The sequence below is a fragment of the Thermobia domestica genome, chromosome 8 (assembly GCF_964235325.1).
Source record: "Thermobia domestica chromosome 8, izTheDome1.hap1.1, whole genome shotgun sequence".
NCBI lineage: Eukaryota > Metazoa > Arthropoda > Insecta > Zygentoma > Lepismatidae > Thermobia > Thermobia domestica.
The window spans coordinates 165,618,175-165,645,561 of record NC_137461.1 but is presented as its reverse complement, the minus strand read 5'-3'; the positions used below and the strand labels follow the sequence as shown (position 1 = coordinate 165,645,561).

General features: G+C 35.5%; 1 protein-coding gene across 1 annotated transcript in view; it reads left to right on the top strand.

The window, feature by feature from the left end:
* Positions 1–27,387, top strand: part of Patronin (calmodulin-regulated spectrin-associated protein patronin) — a gene marked incomplete in the record, with an annotated part of 438,489 nt that overhangs the window by 201,629 nt on the left and 209,473 nt on the right. The window contains 2 exon segments of the mRNA XM_081769233.1: positions 22,329–22,439; positions 24,744–24,861. Coding sequence (XP_081625359.1) covers positions 22,329–22,439; positions 24,744–24,861 — 229 coding nt within the window.

The following is a 27,387-nucleotide window of genomic DNA, read 5'->3' as shown; positions in this document are numbered from 1 at the left end:
CCTGTACAAAAGGTCGTTTCATGTCTATGGTGAAGAAGTTGATCACTAGGTATTCGAAAGTGCTGTGGGTTGATTTGCAGGATGGCCTTTTGTATATATATATTGTCTCTCAAAAGTCCCCTGACATAGGATAACTATTATTATCAAAGTTACAGCAAAATGTAAGAGGGAAAACCGTCTCGAAATATGATTAAATGAAACTAAATTTTTGAGTTTTATGTCCCACGCTTATGCCGGCTACGCTAAAGGAGACAGTGATTATGAGGATTGAATGAAATGGTGGAATGAAGAAAGCGGGAAGAAACGGGAGAACCCCGATGAAACCCATTCACACGGTGTTTGTTCACCACGGCGGGAGCAGGGTTTGAACCCGGTACCCCATGCACCAGAGGTAAACGCTCTACCACTGAGCCACCGCAGCACCTTCGAAATATGATGTTTTCAATCTAAAGTGAAGGAGTTTTTAAAATCGGACGAGCCGTTCGGACTGTACACTCTTATGCGCCCAATGTTAAATGAAAATGCAACGTTGCCATTTACCTGGACCCACAACATAAAGTAAATGGGGGCATGTTACTGGCATAAATGACAGTAACATCATTCACTTATGTTGTGGATCGAGATAAATGGTAACGTTGCATTTTCATTTAACATTGGGCGCATAAAGAGTGTACAGCCTAACGGTTGGTCCGATTTAAAAAAATCCTTCACTTCAAATTGAAAACATTATATTTGGAGGCAGTTTGCCCTCTTACATTTTGTTGTAACTCTGATAATAACAGTTACCTTATGTCAGGGGACTTTTGAGACACCCTGTATATATACCTGCGAAAATCACGACTATTTGGGAGAGCAACATTTGTGTCCTTCGGACATTAATTAGTCCTAGCCGAATAAATAAAGAATACACTGTGCATCGAAAAGTTTTCATGTGTCATAGATAGGGATCAAAGTTGTCTTGAATCGCAACAAAACGAGCCTTGCAATATTGGGATGCAAAACGTGCGTTCTGTGGTGTGACGTGAGAACCCACTTTCTCAAAAACAAAATCAAGGCAATAGAAGGTTCCGCTGCGAGCATAAATCGCTTTAGGTCACATCTTTTAAAGAATCATAAGGCTCGACTCCATATGCTCTGCTGCTCATATACTATGGAGAGGAAGATGAATAGTCGAAAGCTGTAGGGAGACCATGTCGCAGGGGACAGGTGGAAGTTGGTAGTGACTCTGAATGAGGTTTAAATATCGTATCTGTCAAAATGTTGTAAAAAGAGGGATATCTTCTGACGTCCCCGTGGTTCCAGAAGTCGTTCTGACTGATTATGTGAATGTGTGGAAAGGATTCCACGTAACTTTATAGCTGTTGGTAGTTATTGCTATATTGACAAACTTACGTAGAGTGGCCAAAAAGAGACTAATTACCAGTTGAACATTTTGGAGCTATTATATCGCCATGATATTCCATTTCTATAGCAGCGATACATCTCGCATTGTCATTCACCAGGACAAGGCGTTCAGTCATACGGCGAAGTCAATGATGACATACATGGAGCGGATGGCATTTGAAACTGGAATTCATATGTTCCCTTTTTGCAGACATTCCTGTAAAATCCTTTATGCATCCCTCATGGATTTCTGAGAGTTTCCGTTGTTGAAACGAGCGTTGGGCCGTATACAGCCGCACACATTGTACGATCTTTGGAACGTGTGTCAAGAGGAATGGCGAAATTGCAACTGTGCTTCAATGCAGTCTCCTTCAGTGGAAACGGACATGCAGGGCGATAGCCAACACAGGGTTTGCATATCGAATACAACTGCTGGTAGCGCATAGTGGACTAAAATCCCAAAAAGCTGGTTAAAATATGCAAACGTTTGTCAGTTTGCATGATATTATGAATATGCAGGTATTCGAGGTCGCTGATAATGATTATGAGGTCACAAATAAAAAGTTCAAAGTGGCAGATCGAATATGACGGGCAAACATTTTTAAAAATTCTCCAAATAAGCTGAAAGCTGGTTTCATAATATGTTTGGGTTCGCTTATAAGATTATAAAGTCAGAATTTCAACATTCAAAATGGTTAAGAAATAAATTGCACTAAAACAAAATAACTTATATATTTGTTGTGTCAGATTACTAATAATTGTTGCAAATTGGTATTTTTGACATCTGTTAGGAAACACGTGCATAAATTTTGCAAGGCAGCTGTTTTTGTGAATTCCGTTAGCGTATGATATTGCGTGTATCGTAAGATCAATGTGTCGATAGAATGTACGGAATTTATAACAGTTTTTCTGCATTTATCTACTTTTTGTTCTTACTTTTTCTCCATTCGTTAACAGTAATCATAATTTGTGATAACTTCAATTGTTTTCTCAGCTTAATAAAATGTCGGCTCTACATATGAGGGGATGCTAAAAAGTTCCTGGCTTTGCCAAAAAGAAAAAAAAAAGTGTCAGAGGTCCGAGGTTAATATTTAGCTAGCGTATTCCCCTTCAGATCGATACGCTTTTGACAGCGTTGTTGAAGCTGTTGTAGCCCATGCAGAAATATTCTTGTAATTGTCCCTCAAACCAGCTCTCAGCAGCCTTTGTGACTTCAGAAATTTCCTCAAAACGGTAACTCTTCAGGTGTTTTTTCAGGTTAGAAAATAGAAGGGACGAGGTCTGGGGAGTAAGGTGGGTGGCGGACCAATTGGAATCCCAGAGTGACCAGTTTGGCAACAACAATGTGGGAATTGTGGACGGGTGCATTATCGTGCAACATTATGATCCCTTTTGTGAGCTTTCTACGGCGTTTCCAATTAATCACCTCTTTCAGCTGGTCTGGAAGATTAGCATAAGTCGATTTCTGGGTACGGAACTCTGGGACGGAGAAACCACTATGCCGCCATACCTTTGTTCGTTGGTTTCGGGATCATAAATATAGAGCCAGGTTTCATCTTGTCACTAGTCTACCCAAAAAGTCATTTGTTTGTCTTTCCAAAATGGGTCAAGATGGCTTTGGATACTTCGGCACGTTTTCCTTTTTGATCCGTACTCAAAAGTTTCGTAATTCATTTCGCTGAAATCTTGCGCATATTTAGGACTGTGGTAATAATATAACCAACTCGCTTCCTGGAGATGTCCAGTATTAGGGCAATCTTTTTGGCGGATATTCCGCGGTCCTCAAAAATCAACGCATGCACAGCATCGCATGTTTGCAGGTCTGTTGAGGTTGACGGGCGTCCGCTGCGGGATATATCTTCCACTGTGAAATGGCCAGTCTTAAAACAGGATATCCAGGTTTTTACACAGCTGTACGAAGGACATTTCTCCCCCAGTGTTTGGCACATCTTCATATGAATTTCCTTTGCAGACTTTCTCTGGAGCCACAAGAACTTCATAACGGTCCTCTGCTCCGACGACATTGAAACTTTCTCGTGCCTCTTCCATCTCAACTTTTATCTGCAATGACAGATGTTGTACAATTTGGATTCAACTGGTTTTAACACAGTCACATATCAAGATAAAAGGCTTTAATATACCAACAATTTTGTCCATTTCAATTTAAAATGAAGAAATACTTTTAATCATTTTTTCCCCTTCACGTTCACTACATCCGAACCGGTCAAACGGCACTTTTCAAATGGCTGCCAGCTTCACATGTATAACAAAGGGACGGATATTTTAACGAAATTCGATACTTCAAAGATTCTACTATCGACCCAAGACTTAAAACTCTCAAATCGAAACTTTGTTTTTTGACTTTTGACCAGCGTTTTCGGATTTCAGCTCACTGCGTGCATCACGATATTTCTTACGTTGGCAAATTAATTAACATAAATTTGGAACAACCTTCTATATACTATTAAGACCAGTGACATTTTCACTGAAAATTCGTAGAATTATGAATATAAAGTACCGAAAATTGATACAATTGGAACTAACGAAATTAATTATGCTAGAACAGGGTGTCGATCGGTCACACGAAAGTCCCGAAAAAGTCACGAAATCAGAAAACGGTCATGAAAGTCAAGAAAAGGTCACGAAATTTAGCTTTTGGGTCACGATTTTTTAAATTTGTACCAATATCAGTACAAACTGGAAAATTTTGTTCTATAAAACATAAAAGTTTACCACCAAAAATGTCTATGCTCGGCTTTAAACGCTACCAAATTGCAAGGAAAGCACGCTTTTATCCCACACATGAAAATTCGGGGAGATAATTCGCATCCAAATTCACTCTTGAGAATTGTACAAAATTTTATGATTTAGTAAAGAAAAGGTCACGAAAATGTCACGAAATTTCATTTTGGAATTTTAGTAGACACCCTGTAGAAGAAAAATGTCCTTTAGCGAGAAGAAACAACAGTAAATCCAGTTGAACGCCGATGGATTAATTATGATAATTAGTACTATAATAAGATGAAACGATTAGACGGTATTTTCGATGTTTACATCATTAACAAATAGAGCATTGTATAGGTGTCATTTTCTATGAAAGGAATACTCTTATTTCCTTTTGTACAGTCATAGTTTCAGAAATTTCTTATGTGTAATGGTAATTACAAATAAACTTGAACTTGAAGGTAATTACAAATAAGTTCGAACCTCTGTATGCTTAATATATATCGGGTTGGTTCAATTGAAATATCCGTGCCACATTGAATGGAAAGGTACCTGCGAAGTAAGATCACTGATTACGGGCAATATATTCCAACAAGATCGCCAAACATGCTGTGGTATCGGGTCTGTTGTTATTTGTCTCACTGTTGCAGAGCGTTGTATTAGAACAGAACAGAAAAACCCATAACCGAAAGGGATTTTTCATTTATACTGTAGCATTCGGCGTAGATTGTTCAGTAACTCAGCATTGCGAGTAGAATCTGCTAATAAATGCACTATTCTATATACAGGGTAGCGGCAAACCTGGAAAATCTAGAAAAGTCAGGGAATTTGAGAATATCGGGAATAATCAAGGAAAAATCAAAGAATTTTGCTGAGAGTCGGAGTTTCGATTTGCTAAGAACGAGATTTTTAAAAACATTTTAAATAAAAATTTTAAAACTATTTCAGATGTGCTTGAGTTTTCGTTTTTTTGATTGGCAACGTCAAACTTACGAACTCGTGTGTGTTTTCCACTAACAATGTATAACTAACTTACATTGCGTAGTTGTGCTCATTATCTCTTGCTTTCGCTTGTACAGTGGAATATCATATTGGTGAATTATCCAGAAAATGCACTGTATCAACGATCCAGTGAGAAATATATTTTCGAATCAATAATGCAATGGGAAATTCGTTTTGGATGCATGCGTAATTCCAGCCATTTTTCCCTCTTTTGTTACAACTAGTTTCGATTTAATAGGAGCTTCCTGTTCTGCATTAACTGAAGGTAGCTTGTCGCAGAAATGAAAGGGTTTTGGAATACAGTTACTGGTATTTCAGCTTCTATGTTTTCATTGTAATGTATTTTAATTGGCAAAGAGGATTATGTCGGAAGTGCTTATGAGTTTACGAAAATAACTGATAAAATTGTGCATCAGCATATGTATTGAGTTAATCAATACTCAATAGATAGCGGGACAAATTTTATCTGACTCTGAATCTTTAGATATAAGATTGTTCTATGAACATCATTCTACATATTTCTTTGTGTTTATAATGTAATATTTATTGTTTTACATGTATAGGTACCTACTTAATAATTTTCCATCAATAATTATACATTTGTAATGGTTTAATTATTGATGATTTGTCTCAAGTTTAAAAATATTATTATTTATTCTTATTTTAGAACTATTCTGATATTAAAAATGGTGCAGCAATTTGCGAACAATATTTATAGTACATGAGCTCAATAGTTATGAGCCAAATTCTTATATGCTTTTTCAGTGCCAATGCAAGTTTTCTAACGCATATGAAAAAGTTTAAAAATATTTCATAAATGAATTATAACTCTTGAGAGGGGTACAAAGACTGTTCGGGGACATATGCCGCCAGTATCCCTCTTTAAAAATACGAAACAAAGTTTAATTTATTTATTTAACAATTAACAGTGAAATTAAAGACAAGAAAAATTGACAATCAGAATTTGAGATTCAGATTATCGTAAAATAATATTAATAATTTGTTTCCAGTACCTGTGGAAATAACGAAGTTTCATGGTGTGTTATTCTTGTTTGTCATGTTCATATTTTAATTGTAGGAAAATAAATCGTAAATGGGATCTCTATCATGTTCCGAGGTGGTTGTTCTATATCTTATTTTTCGCCAAGATCCATAGGTTTTGGACCTAGCGAAGCAGACAGGTCCATTCTTACTGATGGTTCATTATCACACGTTACATTGAATGACTGAAACTGATCCAAGCGATCGATCATATTTCAGATTGCAGGTTTGAAATACAGTACATTTTCATATTAACTTAAATACAAATTCGGTGGCGTAATCAGTAGAGCGTTCACTTCTGGTGCTAAAGTTCCTACGTTCAAACCATGGATGTGTTTTGTTACAGGCATGCTTTCTCAGAGTAAACACAGAATGGGCAAGTTTTCTCGGGGTTATTCCGGTTCTCCCTATTCACGTTCCTTTCGTTCTTACATCATTAACTCAGTAATTTCTATCTTATTTGTGGAACATTATACTAAAGCTTTAATGTCAGCAGTTAGTTTTCGTTTGCTAGTGACCGTAAGGCGCCCTCAGGAATTGTGAAACTACGAATTTGCAATGATTGACGTCTTTCACCCGTGTAAATAATGTATCGGGAGATGGCTTTATCTCAGGAATCGAGTGTTCATTGTTTGCTTGCTTGTTCTCCGCCATGGGAATTTAGCTTACTTTCACAATAGTACTCGTTGCTGGAAAATAAAATTTTGATAATACCGAAATATGCGAAACGAATAGATAATACAAATTAATAAAGACATGAACGACTCCATGAATTAGAAAAGGCTCAGGATCTCATGCAGAACAGGAACTATGGGGTTCATTCTTTAATCGGCCAACCTAACCGCCCCTCATTTCCTTTAAATGACTTTAATAACCAAACGAATCCTAGTTCGTTAATGCCAACTTATGCACAACAGCCAACTTCTACTGTACATCACACCCAACCTTCTTCTTGTTATTCACAATCGTTACCTTCTGCACCTCAATTGCAGAATATTTCCCCTCCGCAGTCAACTAACACTCAACCTGAAGTTTCAAATCCTCACCCCCACAAAAGTCAAAACCCTCCCTCACAACCTCCTCACACGGATCTCAGTAAACTAGCCAATCAAATGGCTGAACTATCATTAATGGTAGCACAAAATGTCATGAAGATTAACTTCAACGTACTTACGGAAGAAAACATCGTCAAGGAAACGGACAACAAAAAGGCGGGCGCAAAGAATAATAACAAAGGAAATAACGGTGGTAGGAGAAATAAAAAAAATTGTAAAAGGCTACAAAATATCTGTATGCCCAATATGCTATAGGAAGAACCACGGCGCATCTTCGTGTTGAAATAATCCTAAAAATTCCAACCAGGGAAATGCATAAATGGGCTCGCGGGACATTCCAGAAAAGTTGACGTGGGCCATACAGAAACAACCACAATTAGAAAACCATCACATTCAAAAAGAATAGGCAATAGTGATACGGAAGACAATTTTTAGTGATGCGGAAGACAATTTTTACACTCACGCGACCTACAATGACCGCCGAGAACACGTCAAATTTGGGGACAAAATAAATTAATTATTGCTTAATATTAAAGAAAATTCAAGCAGTCTGCCAGTAATAATAGACACAGGATCCAGTCTTAGTCTATGGTCCAGACGAGACGTACCTCCAGATTGCAAATTAATACCATTTCAGACTCGTATCAAGGGCATTGCTAACAAAGTTCTGACTTTGAGGGAAATAGCTCTAATTAAATTTAAAATTGGCACCACTACCTTTTCATATTATTTCCGCATTATAGATGCAGACTTCAGTCCGATTTTTGGAAATGACATTCTTACTAGACTTTTCTCTCAAATAGACCTACAGCATAATTCTCTATCATTATATAGAAATCCTAGGAAGCCTACTTTTCCCAAGGAAAAAGAGAGACGGAAGAAATGTCACAAGCAACTACTCGTTCTTTGTACTTGCAGAGAAACGCAAATGTATTCACAGCTAATAAAGTTGCGATCCCAGCAAAATCTCACTTCTACTTCCCGGTTTCAATTCCGAAGAAAAACCAGGACGCAGCATTTTACATTGTTACTCCACTGCAATCATTATTAGATCGATACGGATTGGAGGCAATGACAAGTAACGACCTCACGTTATTAATCTCAAAGCCTACGGCACGCATAATAACTAAGTAAAGGCATACCAGTGGCGTATACTGAGGAAGACGTAGAAGAATTTAGACAGTAGAAGAAGATTAAAAGAAAAAAACATCAATTTAGAACTCAAGAAGAAATACAGGAAAGACTAAAACACTGCTGAAACTTTTAACATTGATCTTTTCAATATAAATCCCGACTTACCGGAATACCAGAGAATAGCTGTAAGCAATTTATTATACAAATACCGGGATGCTTTTTCATACAGTCCGGAAGATATATGTTATTTTAGGGAATACGAGCATAAAATACGCATAGATAAAAGTGCGTCATTGCATCACCATTCCCCACCTATTCCATTAGGAATAAGGGACTAAATTGACAAGCAGATATAACAATGCTAAAATCATAACAGACACACAAACGAGTAATTACTCTTCGCCTCTAATTGCGATCAAAAAAGCAAACTGTTCAGAATTCAGGATTGTTGAATCTATAAGCATGTAATAGTTATATCAAATATTTAAGCATCCCATTTCAGTCTACAGAAGGTGTTCTGCAGGTTTTAAAAGGGAAAACTCTAATTTCCACGCTCGACATTTCCCAATCTTATTTTCAAATCTTATTGCATCCAAAAAGCACTAAATACATGACTTGAGGTGAATCATACATGCAAAAGTTTTAAAATACTCAAATGCGTGATGGGTCATTGCACAAGTTCCGAATCCTTGACTATTGTAATTAAAATGATATTAGATGGTTTACCAAAACGCATTACCAGTTTTGCAGATGACCTCGTGATTGGTTCATATACGTGGGAACAACTACTTTCAGATTGGTAGCTTTTATTCCAAAAACTACGGAAGCATGACTTTAGAGCCATTCCCAAGAAGACTCACTATACAAAGAACTCCCAGTATTTGGGTTCCTTGAATCAAAGGAAAATATCAGAATCTCACCGAAAATAGCAAATAAAATAAAGAATTTTAAGAAACCGACTACTAAACGTATACTAAAGAGCTTCATAGGTCTTTGCTCTTATCTTCAAAGTCATATTAAAGACTTCACGGCCAAGGTACAACCGTTTCAACAGCTTCTTACCAAGAATACTAAATTCAAATGGAACGAAAAACACGATGAATTATTTGAGAAGCCCAAAGAGAACATCTTGAACACCCCATCTCTCTTTAATTTTGAAGAAAAGCTAGAGATAAGACTGTACACAGATGCTAGTTCCCGGCAATTGGGGGGATTACTAGCTTGTTATAACTCCAAAACCGAAGAAAGAATTGTTTTGTATTGTAGCCGTCGTCTTACAACAGCCGAAACTAAAAACTAAGTCTGGCAAAAAAAAACTATATTATATATGTTCTACGCAAATTAAGATATTTCCTACTTAATCGTAAATTTACATTGTTTACAGACGCTAAATGTCTTACTTCTCGAAACACGCAATCAGACAAAGTAGAAAAACACACGCTATAAACTTTTCGTAGCCGACTATGATTTTGACGTCTGCCATATTGAAGGAAAAAAGCACCCGGTCGATATCATCAGCCGTTTAGAACAAAACAGCAATAATAATCAAGAAGCCAAGGATATACACCAGGCAACCGAGGATATGCATGCATACCGTTTACATTATTTAGAAGAATCCATTCTTCAAATACAACAACAAGGATCTTTGAAGAACTTACGGGAAGAACAGTGCAAAGACGATTCGTACGCTGACATAATAGCAGTTTTAGAAGGAAAAGAACCAACAAGAAGTTCTACTATGAGAGTCGCTAAGTATTTTCGCTTAAGAGACAACCTACTTTACCGTACACAAAAACATCCAGAACTTGGCTTAATTTATCTTCTGTGTATCCCGAAAAGTTTGGCAGGAGAATGGTTCGATTCTATTCACAAAGAACCATCAGCACCCCATTTTGGGTTTTCGAAAACATATAAGACCGTCCTCAATAAATATTACGTGCCAAACATGAAGTCATAATTAGCGTTTAGAATTCGTCAACTCTTAAAGAAACTCCCGAAAAAGCCACAAGGAAAACTCCATCACCCGCCAGTCCTTATGGGAGAGCGATGGATGTTTGTGGATGGATGGTTTAGGACCTTATCCACATGAAGAAGGGAAACCAAAATACGTTTTAGTTGCCATCGAAACGAGCACTCGTTATATAGTGACGAAAGCTGTTAATAGCATAACGGCAGATACAATTGAACAATTTTTATTGGAAGAAATTATTTTAAAATTCATCGCCTTTCGTTTTCTTCATTTGGACAAACACCCAGTGCACAGAGCAAAGAAACTTCAAAAACTAGCTGAAATATATAATTTTGAATTCTGCCCTGCTTTTAATCGCCCAGATATAGGATTAGTCGAGGTCATGAATAAAACTACAGAATTCCTTAAAAAAATTTCGTCCAACAAAATCATGAAACAAGGGCAAAACTCATCACTTTTGGTTTAAACAGTTTCGTCCTATTAGGGACAAAGAAATCATGTTTCTTTTTAATGTACTGATACGGACCAAGGACAATCGTCGATTACCAATTACAGACTGTTCCCCAGCTACAAATCGAAAGAAACCACCTTGTATAATTAAGGGAAAAAGTACGTCAAAATCTACTAAATTCTCATGAACAGCAAAAGAAATATTTAACAAGAAACATAAGCAAGAAACTTTCCAAAATGGAGATAAATATTAATTTATTATTCCTGTCGACCGGTCGGTGGATCATCACAATGGTCCGACAGGTACTGTGCGTCAGCCACGATACTTTCAAAATTAAATAATAATCTCTACCGAGTTCGAATATCCGACAATTTCAGGAGAGAAAGCAGAATATATCTATAGACAGAATAATAAAACCATATTATGATGGCGAAGAACACATATAATACAGGGATAATGAAGAACACAACAGACAGGAAGAAGAGAAGAAAGAAGAATAACATGATTCCAGCAGATACGAACTAGCGACACGCACCGAGCACTCTTCATGTTTCAGCGACAGAGGAAGAAAAAAAGAAAATAAAACATTGAATAGCAGAAAACAAGATATGCAATATGATAAGGTTAACTATTTGAAGTGACCAAATCTAGTACGTACCTTAGTATTCACATTGAAACAGATCCCTTGTCTTTTTTTCTTTCTTATAATTCCTCACTCACTGCATTCTGTTATTCAGACTGCCTGCATACGTACAATTTCTTTCAATGAAAAAAATTGCAAGCCAGCATTTTTCTTTCCGCCTCGAGCGAATAAACTTCACAAATCCAGCAACAGCATTTTTCGCTTCTCCGCTGCGAATCATATAATTGTTATTAACATAATAAACTACATATACAGTGTGTTCAGAAAATCAGGGTTTTCAAGTGACAAACTTTCTTCCGGCATAACTACGTTTATCATACTATTGACTTTAACCATTATATAAGTGTTCTGTCATCCATTTGCTACGACTAATAAGAACTAGACTGATATTAGATATTTTATTATAGCACCCTATGACGTGCAAACTTCATAAAATATACTACGGACATTACTATCAGTGACGTAGTTATAAATATTAATTATAACCACCAGAGCCTCTCCGTTGAGGGAGATGAAGTACTCTTCACGGATCCTGCTTCGGATATAGGACAAACTGTTAGTGCTTCAACTTTAACTTTATTTGTGTGATAGTGTTATATACAGTGTTATGTAAGTGACCAGTGCTTTTAATTTTAATTTTTTGTTCAAGTGTTTCAGTGCTTTTACAGTGTATACTAGGTCCAATATACGAATTCCCAATAATGGCAAAAATAATCCGGTGGCTTATTTTTTTTTTCTACGCCACGGGGGTGTAAGGTTCCGCATGTCTTCACAGGCTGTAGCCATGTGTTTATTACACGTGTTTTGCAGTAAATAAATACAGCGCAGACGACAGTACCGAAGAAGAGTCGCCCACCATCGCCAACAGTCGGCAAGACGGAGATCAACGAAGGTAGCCGACATTTTAGGATAAAAGACAGCAGCACACCTCAAGAATCATCAATCTCTCCAGGTTGACCAAAACACCAAAACCCTAAGGCGCCTGTCCATTGGGAACACCTTACCCTCTTACGACGCTTGGTCAATTGAGAGATACCTCTCCTAAAAGCCCTACGACGCTTGGTCATTGGGTTCCTTTTCTCTCTCACGACGCCCGGTCACCAAGAGACACCTAATCACACAAACTCTCATCCCCTCTCGCGACGCCTGGTCATTGGGTTCCTTACTTTACCTATATATTAGAGAAAACTACCTATTGTAATATACTTTTGTACTCAAGAATATCTTTTATAATAAAAGGTGATGGGAAAGTCCAATCTCCCGTGTACGATATTTGCTCTACCTTAGATAAATAGAGAGGAATTTTACAATATTTTATGGCTTATTTCAATTTAGTCCTTTGTTTGCGTGTAGAATGATTACTACCTGTGGATATTAGGATTATGCCATATATAGAGAGACGAAACTTCTTCGCTAGTGCGATATGTGTGAAACGTTAAAAAACTGCTTATATGTTTCAGGAAACTTCAAACTTTTCGTTTTAGAGCCAGAAATCACGTTTATATTATATCGAATTTTTGTGAAATTTGGCATTACTTGCGATAAATGCAAATAAAAGTGAAAAAGTGGAATTCTTGCTAGTTATTGCTAATAACAACTAAAAAGTCCATTTCCAATATTATTTAATTTTAAAAAACCGTTGCATTTTACTAAAAACGTGCACGACGCTAAATTAAGTTCTCCATAAAATCCGCAACCTTACATGGCGTGATATCACTTTTTGGAATTTTCAACGCCTCTTTGTGCGTCACTAAGGCCAACCGGGACCTATATGCTCACCTTATTGTCCGGAAAACGAAAAACTTGCTAAATAAATTAGAGTTAGCTTAAGCAGGAAAATTTGGGTCTGCTAATGCAGAGTTAATTAAAAAGAGTAGTGCTTCTCACCAGGCAGAAGTTGAAGTAAAGTTGAAAACCTGTATATCAAAAGTATTGATGAAGCTGCAAAATTACATGCAAGCAAATGACGACAGTTCTGTGTGGAGAATACGAAAAGCCCTGCGAGTTATTTGACCCGGAAACCGTTTCACTTCATAAAGATGTAGGCATCAACAAAACTGAACTGTTGTTTAAATTGTTGACTGTGTTTTGTGGTGAAAATGTTCATGATCTGTTGGTTGCTTACGGTGAGTTTAAAAGTAAGGTTATTGAAGTTCTCAACAGTGAGGATAAGGAAGTTGACATTGTATCATTGTTAAACAGTTCAAAAATTAACCACAGGTTTTTGCTGTCAACTCGTTACGAGCCAGTTGTCAGTTTCGAGTGTTGATGCCGAGAGATTCTTTTCCAAGTATAATATGATTGTTACTGACAGGAGAACAAACTTAAAAGTAGTCTTGCTGCATGTTATCCTTTAACTAAGGATGAGATTAGAGGAAGTGTTTAAAATTTTGCGTTAATTTCAATATTTCAGTGAATACATTAGCCAGAATGTGCACCTATTAGATACACCCTACTACCAAAAGTGTACTGTTTACAAGTACCATATATATATATATATATATATATATATATATATATATATATAATATAAACCTTGTGCTACATTTTAAAAAAATAAATGCGAGAATAGTGATAATGCTACAAAATATCAAAATTGTTGCGAAAAAGTTTCGTCTTTACATATATATAATTTGATTTGATTTTGATTTTATTGTCCCTTTCAGCGGCAAGGCTATGAGACTTGGACCTACAACTTAATGTGACATCCGAACTACATGAGCATATGTATGTATAATAACTGTCATTATGAGAGATTTACGTTGTATTTCTAAGAGAGAATAAAATTCCCCTGTCTCTGTAAATTTCGCGACTCGTTTGCCACGTTTACAAGAAGGGAACTTAGAATTTGGTGATAAATGTTTCGGAGATTTCTTTTTTATTATAACTTGCTTATTTTTTAAGTTATTTGATTTTTTTAAAAAGGTTTTCTTGTGCACATTTGCAAGAAGACACATGAAATTTTCTCTTGTAAAAAAGAAAAAAAAAAGATATTTCCATTTATGTAATTTTTAAAGACATGCGACAAAACTTCTGGACGTGAGTGTACACCGTGAATCGGGTTGTAATAAGTTTTGAGAATACTTGACATAAATTTTAACAATAAACAGGGAATGTTCATTTAAATACTTTTCGCAGGAAATGTTTATAAAATATTCTTTTTGTGAAGCATTTTTGCGACATTCATTGTATTTTTCTCTGCACTCTCATGATGCATAAAGTTATGAATGATTGCATTTGATTTGCATTGAAATAAATGATTGATAGGTTGATTTGCATTTTGTTGATGGAGAAAGCAAGGATTTCTCAGTGTGGGATTAAACCTGCGACCCATTGCAAAGAGAAATAATGCCGATTTTCTGTTTATTGCATTAATACCTGTATACAAACTAGTAAATAAAATAACAATGAAAACCAGTTGAATTGTGGGAATAAAATAGCATGACCTAGATTCGAACACGGATCTATGAATTACAAATCCGACGTTTAAACCACTATACTACGGACGCACGTATTAGGCCATTGCGGTCTCAGAAGCAAGCTAGCACCATTTTCAGTTTTATGTTTTTAGTAAAAATTTCTACTCCAATATTCTCATTAAGCTTTGAGATTGAGGATTTGCCACTTCGTAAGTGAACTTATCGACACAATAAATATCGTATCATTTTAATATATTTAAGAATAAATCCAAATGAAACCTGTGTATCCTTCTTTACACGCATTAGTTATATCGGGATACCAAAATCTGCTATACAGTTGTTAAATTTTGCAGATATAATGTTGCCGTCATGAAGGTGCTCATTAGAGGGGTAAGTCAAGTAATTCCAGGACGGCACATATTGATGCGTCTCTTTAAACATGTTTGATGCATTGAAAACTATTGTTCTTCTTTAAGATCTCGATTGGATACTTGTGTTGTAAGAACGTGCGAATTTTGTAGAAGATAGTATGTCGGATAGTCGAACAAAACTAGTTTTGCTTTGTTTCATACATTAAAAAATAAAGTTACATAATGAAGAGAATCCTTTGGTGGTTGCTTCATAGTACTTGATAAACTATTATTTCAGTTGAAAGCCAGCTTTTGAAAGGTGATTTTCTGCATACAAGAAATTTACAAGACCGCATTCAAAAGTAATGTTGAGACTAGAGTATTAATTTGATTAAGACAAAGACAAATTCGTATTACATGTATTAAACTTTCTTTGCATGATAATGGTCAGTGGGTTATCACTACACTGCTAAACTTAAACTGCTTAATGCACTAATTACTTTTCAACACGCTTCATCTTTCGTAGAACATCTTTATTACAATATGTTCCTTACACTTGTGTCAGACCCCGTCTTACGTAAGCTAAAATATAGTCTGATTTCTTAATAGTTCGGTGAGAAAGAAATTGTAAGTGCTTAACAGCATAAAAGGGAATCCTAGTGCTTGAGCTATCTTGAACAGTGGAAGATGGAAAATTTATAAAACGTGCTATTTCACGTAGATTTTATTTTATTGTACAAATTTTTGCCTTAAACGTTTAACGAAAATAAATTAACATACCTTTGAGAATGACTGCTTGGAGGATTGCTAGGATTCCCGGATCAGTATTTAAGACTGTTTTTCCCCATTTTTCATTATCATGCCTTTACAATAAGAATTACCCCTGTGGTTCGTTCTTCTTTGCTTCATTTGTAAAAATCGAAGCTACAAATAATTATTTCTGCTGCTGTATGTGTTTATGCATAAAGTGAATTGTATTGGAGTGGTTTTAGCAATAGTTTCCAAACATTTTTCTTATTATTAATTTTAAAACGTGAAACTTGAATTAATTCGTTGCTCTTGGCTTAGTCGCAGTCATGTAGAGTAAATTTGACACAATTTTCAAAGCAGTTTTTGCACTAATGATGTTAGATATAAGTAGAGCTATTTCAAGGCAATAATAATAACTGAAAGTAACACTTTGATTGTAGCGTTGGTACTCTACTGCTATGTACTTCTATCTCGTATGATGAATATTCTTTAACGATCTAACACATCTTAAAATGACTACTGAAGAAAAATTTGCCAGCAGTGTTGTCATTTCAGCAACAGTGTCACTAGATAAAGCAATTTTCGAAGTTTGTGAAAAACAAAGTAATAATTTCAGCGAAAAATTTGGTGATTATGGAGAAAAATTTTATTTCGGTGAAAACTAGGTACAGATATGGCGTACACACACACACACACACACACACACACACATATATATATATATATATATATATATATATATATATATATATATATATATATATATATATATATAGATATATATATATAGATAGATAGATAGATAGCGTAAGGCAGCTAAAAGTACCACCTGAAATAGCAAAGAAACTATAAAACACTAGCGATGTAAGGTTTGCAAGAAACAATAATAGCAGTAGGGGCTCGTAAAATGGAGGTATGGGGGTGGTTCGAAAAAGATGACAAATGGGGCATCTGGAGCAAAGTTATATTTTGTAAAATGGAACGATATACATCAACATGCATAATATAAAAGAGCACACGCAGAGAAACAGAACGCCGTTGGTCCCATGTGTGTACTGCACATCATCATCATCATAGGTATTCTGCCTTTATTGGCAGGTCACTTGCCGCAGCTGAGAAGCTTCCATGCTCCACGGTTCTCCGCTAACCTTTTCGTCTTCGCGTATGATCTTTCTGTTTTAATATCATCCATTAATTGTAGTCTCCTTCGCCCCCTCCCTCTCTTTCCCGCCACCATACCCTCTAGGACGTCCCTCATGATACAATCTCTTCTTAGGCAATGTCCCAACCAGTTTCTCTTCCTCTTCCTAATAATATCTAAAAGTGTTCTTTTCTCACCCACCATTTCTAACACTCTCTCACTCGTTTTCCGCTCGACCCAACTTATTCTTTCCATTCTTCTCCACACCCACATTTCGAAGGCTTCCAGTCGATTTTCGTCACCTTTATGTAATCTCCACGTTTCCGCCCCATACAGTACAACACTCCACACGAAGCATTTTATGAGTCTTTTTCTCAACTCTTTGTTCAAGGTCCCACAAAACAGACTTTTCTTTATTTTAAAGGCTTCTTTCGCAATTCCTATCCTTGCTTTTATTTCACGTTCGCATTTTATGTCATTACTAAGAATACTACCCAGATATCTAAAACTATTCACTTGTTCTATTTTCTCCCCTCCTACTTTTATATTTGACACAGACCCCTTCGTTCCAATCACCATGGCTTTTGTCTTTCTAACATTTATTTTCATCCCATATTCTTCAAAACCCTTTCTCATTTTTTTCTGCACATAGGAACGAAGATATGGCCATGTAAAGAGGTGTAAACAAAGTAACAAGTGACCCACTTGACCGTCAGTACCACGGCATGTAAGACGTCTCAGGTGTCTGACAGAACTGTCTTGACGCAGAGTAAGTTTTGATTGCAGAGCCATGAGATCGTGTTAGTTCATAGCAGGCAGTGGATATTGTCTACCGGAATGTACCAACAGCACCAGAGGATATGCAACACCGCATTACTGCCGCCTGTAGGGACATTCCCTGTGCGATGCTACATTCTGTGCAACGATCTTTGCGTGGGCGCCTTGATGCCTGTATCGCAGCTGACGGCCACCATTTTGAACATACACTTTGACAGGTTTTCGCTTATTACACAGTGGTTCTGCCACATACTGTAATGGCCATTGTCATTATGCTGTAACACTGTCACATAAGTGGTGCTGACGATGTATCCTCTATTTTTTCTTCCTTGTTATCACGCCCTTTCTTCATCTTTTCCGATTTGTTCTGACAGCTCATACATACATGCCGTAGTAATGACCGTCAAGTGGGCCACTTGTTATTTTGTTTACACCTATTTACATGGCTATATCTTCGTTCCTATGTGCAATACACACATGGGATGAACGGCGTTGTGTTTCTCTGCGTGTGCTCTTTTATATTATGCATGTTAATGTATATCGTTCCATTTAACAAAATATAACTTTGCTCCAGATGCCCCCATTTGTCGCTCTTTTTCAAACCACACCATACCTCCATTTTACGAGCCCCTACTGCTATTATTGTTTCTCGCAAACCTTACATCGCTAGTGTTTCTAGTTTCTTCGCTATTTCAGGTGGTACTTTTAGCTACCTCACGCTGTATATATATATATATATATATATATATAATGTCCCATGGTTATGCCCTTTAGGCTAAAGGAGACGGATGAGTAATGACAATGAAATATTGTGAAATTAAATTTTTGTACTCTCTCACCGGAAATCGAACCCAGACCACGTGTACCAAAGGGACTAGGCAAAAGGCGACTCCGTTCACGCTATTACTATAGTGAGGGTAGATATTACAACTTCTTAATTTCCATTTTTGAATATATATATACTATTTAGAATATGAAAGACATGTAGCTAAAAACAGCAGAAGGATGCAATACGTTTTTTCGTGAGCATGATAATAAATTGAAGGGGTAATAGGATTAATATAAAAAAGTTAAAATATCGTAGTAAACAGATCGTGTATATAGTTTCTTTGAAGAAGTAGAAGCTTCCAAAACGGTGGGGGAAAGGGAGAAGAAGAAGAAAGGGGCTGGAGCTGAATGTCTCGCAAAACTATTAGCCGTATGTTTCCATCTTAGACTTGTAACTTGCTCTATCCAGGAATATGTACTTCAGAATCGTTCAATGGCTACACAAGGGGTTCCTTAAAGAGCGCAAGAGATTTTTGAAATTTCTGTAATATAAAAGAAAAGTAAATGAAATGAACTAGCAGGAATCGAACAGCTAACAAGGCAATAATACATTTAAATTTACGTAAAAACTATGCGGAATTGCAAAACTTTTTTCGTGTTATTATCAAGGATTACTTAAGTTTTTACGAAGTATCCTGTAGGTGACACTGAGTTTTACCAAAAAGTGACAACAGTCGCTATTTTTCGAGCACTGTTGGCTGCCTGCGAATGAGACAGTGACCATTTCCGCATTGCATTGTTATACTCAGATGAAGCATGAGTGCATTACTACACACTTAAAACTGAAATATCACCAATGGAATGAAAACGTACAAATTTCTGTTCTTCAAAAAATTTTGCAAAGCAATATCCGCACATAAAGTTATGGCAACGATATTTTGAGAGAACAAGCATATAGTGTATGGTTGAGTTTTACATACGTCCCTCGGATATGTCTTTTAGGTTAAATAGGGCAATATGAAATTAATAGATAGTAAAATGTATAGCAGTGATAATATCCGAGTTCTGTGAGGAGCGGTATACAAGATCTGTGTGAAGCTACTGTATGTTGCATCACGTCTGTCCGCCGGAATCGATGGGTGGTGTGAGTCAGCTACCGAGCTGTGCTTGCTCAGTTGACTCCGAACTCCGATATGTTGCAGCGCTTACTGGAACAAAGATACACAATCAAGTTTTGTGTGAAACTCGGCAGGTCTGCAGGGGAAAATTTCCAATAGTTCAACAGGCCTTCGAAGGTGAGTGTTTATCACAAAAGCAAGTCTACAGATGACACAAAGTATTTATGGAAGGCCTGGATGAGGTCGACGACGAAACCCGGGCTGGATGCCCGTCAACCTCCTTAAACGACGAAAACGTGACTCTTGTGAAAGAACTTTTGGAAACAGACCGTCAAGTGAGTGTTCGTTTAATGGATGACATGTTAAATATTTTAAAAACTGTTGTCCACGAGATTGTAACCAAGGATTTGTACATGAAAAAAGTGCGCGAAACTTACCTTCAAGAATGTAGACGGACGACCAAATATCTTGCCGAATATAAATTTGTCAAGACTTTCGGAAATCTGTGAAAATAATCCTCAGTTTTTGAACAGTTATCACTCTCCACTTAATTTTGTTCCGTTGCTTTAGATAGAATGAGTATGTAAATAATAATAGGCTGTTATACCTTGCTTAATGTATAAAACCAGTTACCCCTTATCATACACATGTTATTGTAACTTCTATAAAATAGATTGAATTCGTAGAATGCGTTGATATTTAGATGACTAGTACTTTCTATAATTAGGATATTAATATGCAAATTCACCACATGTAGTATATTATTTTGAAACTGTAGGGGAACTGATCAAACGTGCATAAAATTGTAATTATATATATATATATATATATATATATATATATATATATAAATTAAAATCTTAATTTGTACCCGAGTCGGTGCTCTCACTTAGGATTTTACTTGTCACTTTATTTAGTCTGTTTCTGGCCATGTACGAGTCTCTATAAAATGTAAGCTGGAATATCATGCGTGCATGGCCGTAGAGAGGGTCGAAATATAGTTAAAAGTGGAATCCAAGTGGAAGCACAGATTCGGTTACAAGATAAGATTTTAACTTGAAACATCTTTAGTAATTATAAAATAATTAGTTTAGTACCCCACAAATATAGGCTGTAAGGTAAAGTAGATGAATGATAAATTAGAAACAGTGTGGGAGGGTTAGTAGGAAAAGATATAGGAGGAAAAGACAGATCCTAAATAAATAAATAAATAAATAAATAAATAAATAAATAAATAATAATAATAATAATAGTAATGTGTTGGATTTAAATTTAACGCCTACATGAAAGTATTTAACTAATTTTGAATAATTATAGGGATAAAATGCTGTATTAAAATTTATGAATTGATGTAATTCTCTTCCAAATGCTAATCGCCTTATCAGTAGGTCAGTAATTCTTTTAGCTTATTACCAATTACATCACACGGTAATAAAGATTTTAAATTAAGACATTCAAGACGGGCTTGTGTGAAAAAAAATACATATAAATCATACAGTTATATTTAAGATCTAAAATTAATCGGGGAAAATAACATGAATTAATCAAGAGGTAGATAAACATCATGGACAGGTGGCTTATAACAATCCTGAATGAATTTTCATTGCACAAAGTAGAATTCACTGAAACAACGGTATACTAACATTATCTCATATAAAAACAAGTTACACGTTCAGTAATTTTCTCTCATACAGTAAAATAAAAAGTAAGTGTGAATTCAATCCTACTTTTAAACTCTTTAAGTCTCGGATATATCTTATCTCGTTACTGACAAGAAAGTGAATAGAATATGCTGTTGCACGCACATCGACACACACACACAAAAAGTGTAAATAGCCAATACTGGAACCATTTATCCGAAACTCATCATGGTGTCCTGATAATTTGGAATTTTGTAAGTGGCAGTTCGCAACTTCCCTGTCAATTTAGAAAGAACAGTTTATTATTATTATTATTATTATTATTATTATTATTATTATTATTATTATTATTATTATTATTATTATTATTATTATTGACAATAATAATAATAATAATAATAATAATAATAATAATAATAATAATAATAATAATAAATTAAAGACGTATGTTTCCTTTGGTTGTCCAACTGCGTAGCTTTTATATTCCAAATAGGATAAGACTAAAAATGGTAACTGAGAAAGTCGGTATATTTTTCACCATAGTGGATTTTTCCTCGTAATCACTAGATTGTCGCTAGGCACTATAAACTTTTTAATTAGTTGTTCATGAACTTCGAAAGACTTTAGATTTAGCAACTCAGTCATTGAAATTTACTTCACATTGCTAGCAAATTTATCTCCAGTATTCATTTCGAGCAATAGTAATCGTTCAACAAAGTTCAAGTTACGCGTGACAGAAGTACGTAGCGGAAATTAAATATCAAACATGCTGTTTCCGTTTGTTGCAAACTGTACAGTTATTCTATTTCTGCCATTATGTAGAAGAGAACAATCATTGCAAAGAATGTATTGGAAGGGAAAAGTGATTGGTGGATAATACACTATTTAACAAAATTAATTATCCTTCTTTTTCTTTCTTCACGAATATCTTTCACTGACATTCACTGTTCTTCAATTTCTCAGTCTACCCACGAAATAGCCAAGGGGTAGCTCACAAGCGTAGCTTCCAGCAGTCAATATCTCCAATCCCCGACCTTCGAAGTAACCTGGCAACTTACTCAGGCAGCTTTACAGGTAGGGAGGCTGCCTCGTATTATACAGCTTAACTAGATCACTGCATGATTTGGTGTAATCGTAGAAACTAATTTATACTAATTTTGTTTCTGATAAACACAGCATGTTTTGTTTAAACTAACGTTTATGAGAGGTGGTAATGGTTAACTGGAGCTACAAAAAGTGAAACTAAAAAAAATATTCAAAGTAGGTTTTTGTATTTTTTTTTTTTTGTTGTATTTTAAGATTCGAAAATATACCGTTTGTCTTTTGTCATTATACAAAGTACTTACTGAAGATGATTCTACTGTAGAGCTTTTATTAAGAAATTAATGTTAAGGTGTAAATCAAATTTATTCATGTTGCCAAAACTCTATAGTCATTTTAGAAATACTTGAGTTAAAGTAAAATCTGTAACAAAATGTGTGTTTACTGATAGGATCACTTTGTCTGTCTTCCATTTTCTTAATTTTTAAATAAAATTCTGTTCGATAGAACTATATTTAAACAGTTTACACTCAGGAAAATATGTTATCGTGTTGTACAATACCAGTTCTGGGGTATTTATTCAGTAATTATTTTTGTTCATCTTGTTAAATAAAGTCAGTTGTGCATATAGATCCTTCTAAGTGAATATTTGTATTGTGAGAAGAAAATGCGCAGTAGAATCAGACTGAACGCTAAAATTAAATTAAATTTTTAATTACGTCGTAAATTTTTATATGTTCAACTTGAGAGAAAAAAATACTGATTAATATATTATGACCTGTTGCAGAAAGTTAGAAAAATAAATTTTGTTGTCTAGTTTACATTGGATGAATGACCACAACAGTTCTACTAATTTTTTTTCTTCAGTAATAGCTATACAGATAGTTGACAGTTTTAGATCTAAGATAAACTGAGTTATTAGTTTCAAAGATTAGTACTACGAAGAAGAAAATTCTATGTTGTTATTTATAAGCGAATATTGGGGAAAGTGTATATTAGGTTAGGTAGGTGGATGAGGAAGTTCACAATTTAGATACCAGATTCGTCATGTCACTTTTAACACTGGCTTTTGTCAGTAAAATGAGATACCGCTGCTGGCCAGTTAACTATTAATGAGAAAGCGTCTGAATGCATACCTTTGCTTGTTGTGTACGTCTTTCTTTCGTGATACTTTATTTTCTTTTTGTAAGGTAGTATTTCCTGATATTTCATATGTTGTTCGTTTTGTTTACTAACTTAGTAGTTTCGTTAACTTGTTAGGATGGAATAGAATAAATCAGTATAATCTACTAGTTTACACATTTTGTTTGTTAGGATTTCGTATTAATCTGTAATTATTCGTTTTCTCACGATAATGTGTCATAGAGAATATGGTGATTGCCACTCTTAATGTATGAAAATCTGAACTTTGAATCAGTCAGAATAGAATTGCAGTAGAAAACTAGTTATCCGAGGTTAACGATGACCCATGCCATCTTGGATAAAAGGAACGACGTTGCCATTTTGGATTATTATGATCTGAACCATTTTGTCATTTATATGATACGACTACTCTTTTCATATACTTCAGTTAATTTAAGGTACAGTGCTGTTCAAGAAAGCTAGACCATCCACTTCTCTTTAAAAATAAATAAATAAATTGTTACAACCCTATGTTGACAATTAAATATTTTGGTTGGAAGCAGTGGTATAAAACAACAAGAGATTTACATTTGGTTTATTTCCTACATTTGATTAATTTACATTTGGTTTGGTTATGGCCAGATTTTAACAGAAGTTGGTGGCCATTATTGAACAAGACCATACATATGGAAAACAAAGAAGAGAAAAATATTTATTAATGAAATATACATTCACACAAGTAATAATATATTACCTCTTTACATTTCATTTATATATAATGTTTTTTTTTTTTTTTTTTTTTTTTAACATCGCTAGAGTTCTCAGCTTCTCAATAGTTCTCCAATATGCAAAATTGTAAGGAAAGCAGTTGATGAGACACAATGGCTAGTGTCGGTTAATGGGGTTCTACTTTAATTCACTCTCTTCAGTTTTGTCAGTATTTAAACACTGGTTATAAGAATTACGTAGATATATTCTAGTAATTTACTACAGTTAAATCATTTAAATAACAGTTGATACTTAACATACATGACACAAATATACAAGAATATTACACGAACTATTACATAATATTATTTTATATTGTTGCTCATTGTGCTTAACTTCTAAACCGTAACTGATATGTGTATATCTGCGCGTGGTTTTAATTACTATAGTATGATTACTTAATGTGAGAGTAAGGATTACGTACATTTATTTTATTTAATATTTTAGTGTCAATTCCGAAGCCTTCAACCAGTGCGCCGTGTTTAAAGAGAACACACTCCCTTCATCAGTCTGAGAGTCCTGTGAAAGCTTCAGCATCTGCTGAACATGTTACTGGAGAAGAAAGGTAATATGATATTATTAATATTAATTTCAGTTATATTTCAGGAAAAAGTTTGGAACGATCTACCACAAGAAGATTTACTTGCATTGAGGTAAGAAAATTTGTCGAAGCGCATATTTCATATTATGTGGCCGTGTAGTATTTGTGTTACACTTATAGGCATATGTAAACAATTAATACATATTTCTCGTATTAAATCTATTTGAAAACATTGGAATAAAGGTTGATATGAAGGTTGACAGGAAGGTTTCAAACCAAGAAGATTTATACCGTACTTTTATTTGCTTCAGTCTTATTTACTGATAAAAATATAAGAATTTCTGAATGATATGTATAGAATTTTATGGTAAGATAAGCGGCATAAGATAGTTTGTTAAATGAGAATTTAATTTGAAATTATTAAATGAATATTACACATTGATATATGAAATTGCCCAGTTATCAGTAAATACACGAAACAATTTAAATCTTTCTAGAATGTAAGGTGTATATATTTACTGTGAAGTGTTGTTATTTAAATGTAACGAAGCAGCTCTTTAATTTTGAAATGATCTTGCAGAACACCATTAAATTTTCCAAACTGTTTTTTTTTAACTATAGCTTGTACTTTCATTTCCGGCCTCACAGACTTAAGGCTAATTGTATCGTAACTGCTATTAAGTGCCGTACAATAATACACGGTTAATTCTCAAATACCTCAATTGAGGTTTTAGTTGGTAATCACCCGGGCAAAATAATAGCCATCCCATCTAGAACTGACGCTGGTCCATTTGTTTTGTTATAAATAACACTTTATTGGTAACACGTGTCTAATTGACTCATTCGCACTGACGCATAACTAGTGCAGTTAACTGGAGTTAATGTATCAGTCGGTTATATTTAACTGGAAGTAGTGTACCGGTCTGTTATATGGAAATAGCTCAAGATAGGTCGAAGCAGAGTTATGTTAAAATGGCAACAAGGAACTATTGTGTTTTAGTGGGCTTAGGGGAATAGTAAATGAAGTTGCATGATTTTTTTGGCTTATCAAAGCATACTATTCGAAATCATCTAACATTCGTTTGAATGCAGAGGGTGGTCATAAAACTCACCTAATCTATAGACTACCGATTCACATTTTCTTAAGTCATGGTTAAGCAATATTGTTTTCAAACCCAACAGAAGTCACTGAAGTCCGTGAATGCGGGTCCATTCCAACATATTTCCGAAAGAATATTGCAAGGGAAACTTCATAAATCGACATATGAGTCGGATATCAAGAAGAGACCACTCCTCATTATGTTGTACAAGTCTTTAAGAACTCAAGAGCAAACACAGGAGTAGAGCGAACTGGAAATCCCTAATGTCGAAGAGTCTCATTTTGCATGTATATTCCAGTGATACAGGGCGTCAAAAGAGTCGAAAGCAGTGTGTGGCTGGAGTAGATCTTTGGATGGTATTGGGTGCTTTTCTTACCATGACTTGGGCCAGCTCATACAGTTGAACGTGAGCATAACTATAATTTTTATTCCGACATTCTGAGTGACCAGATATAAGTTTCTGTGAGATCTTTATTATGAGTGTTTATTAGAAACTCTCATCTTCCAAGATGATCTGTCGTGTTTACAGGGCTCCAAGCTTTTGTACATGGTTTGAGGAACATTTAGTCACCCTTTCACACCTGATATGGCTTGCAAGATCTCCAGCTTTAAATGCAATTGATATCCATGAGACTACATAGATGAGCGGGTGAAACACATACTTGCCTGGAATTACGGTATCTACTCACGAGAGAGTGAACTCATCTGCAGCACCTTATGCAGTTACCTTCAAACAGAATTCACGCTTCTTCAGGCTATAAGCTATGTTATCTGATATTAAGTGCTACGGAAGGTGACTTTCAGTTTTTGCGGCTGTGCGTAATTTTTCTTCCCTAAATTCGCTCAGTTGAACAGCTTAGAAGCTGATTATTATGGAATTATTTTTCTGAACATTTCGAACATTTCGAACATTTTTGAACATTTTGAACATTTTGAATATGAAATAATAAAATTAAAAGTAAATTAAAACCATTTAATCCAAGAGTGGAGTGGATATATTTGGTCTAGGAATTAATTCGTGCGGGTGGACAAGAGATGGCGCAACGAACGGAGCGTCCCACAGTTCCGTGTATCCACACATGTGTTGCAAACCCCTGTCATCGCGTATCGTTCGTAGTATAGGGCAGTGGATTAAAGCGTCAACAACACCAGTTTGTAGTCAAGTGAACATGGCGCAATTTGTGCCTGATAAAGTGTTTTTGCGGGGTGTCCTGCTGCATTACTTTAACATGCAGAAAAGTGCGACTGAAAGTCATCGTATTTTGGTGGAAGTGTATGGTGACCATGCTCTAGCTGAGCGAACGTGTCAGAAGTGGTTTGCACGGTTTAGAAGTGGTGATTTCGGCTTGGCAGACCAAGAGCGAGCTGGACAGCCAAAAAAATTTCAAGACGAAGAATTGACAGCATTGCTCGAGCAGGATTCGTGTCAAACGCAGGAACAACTTGCAGC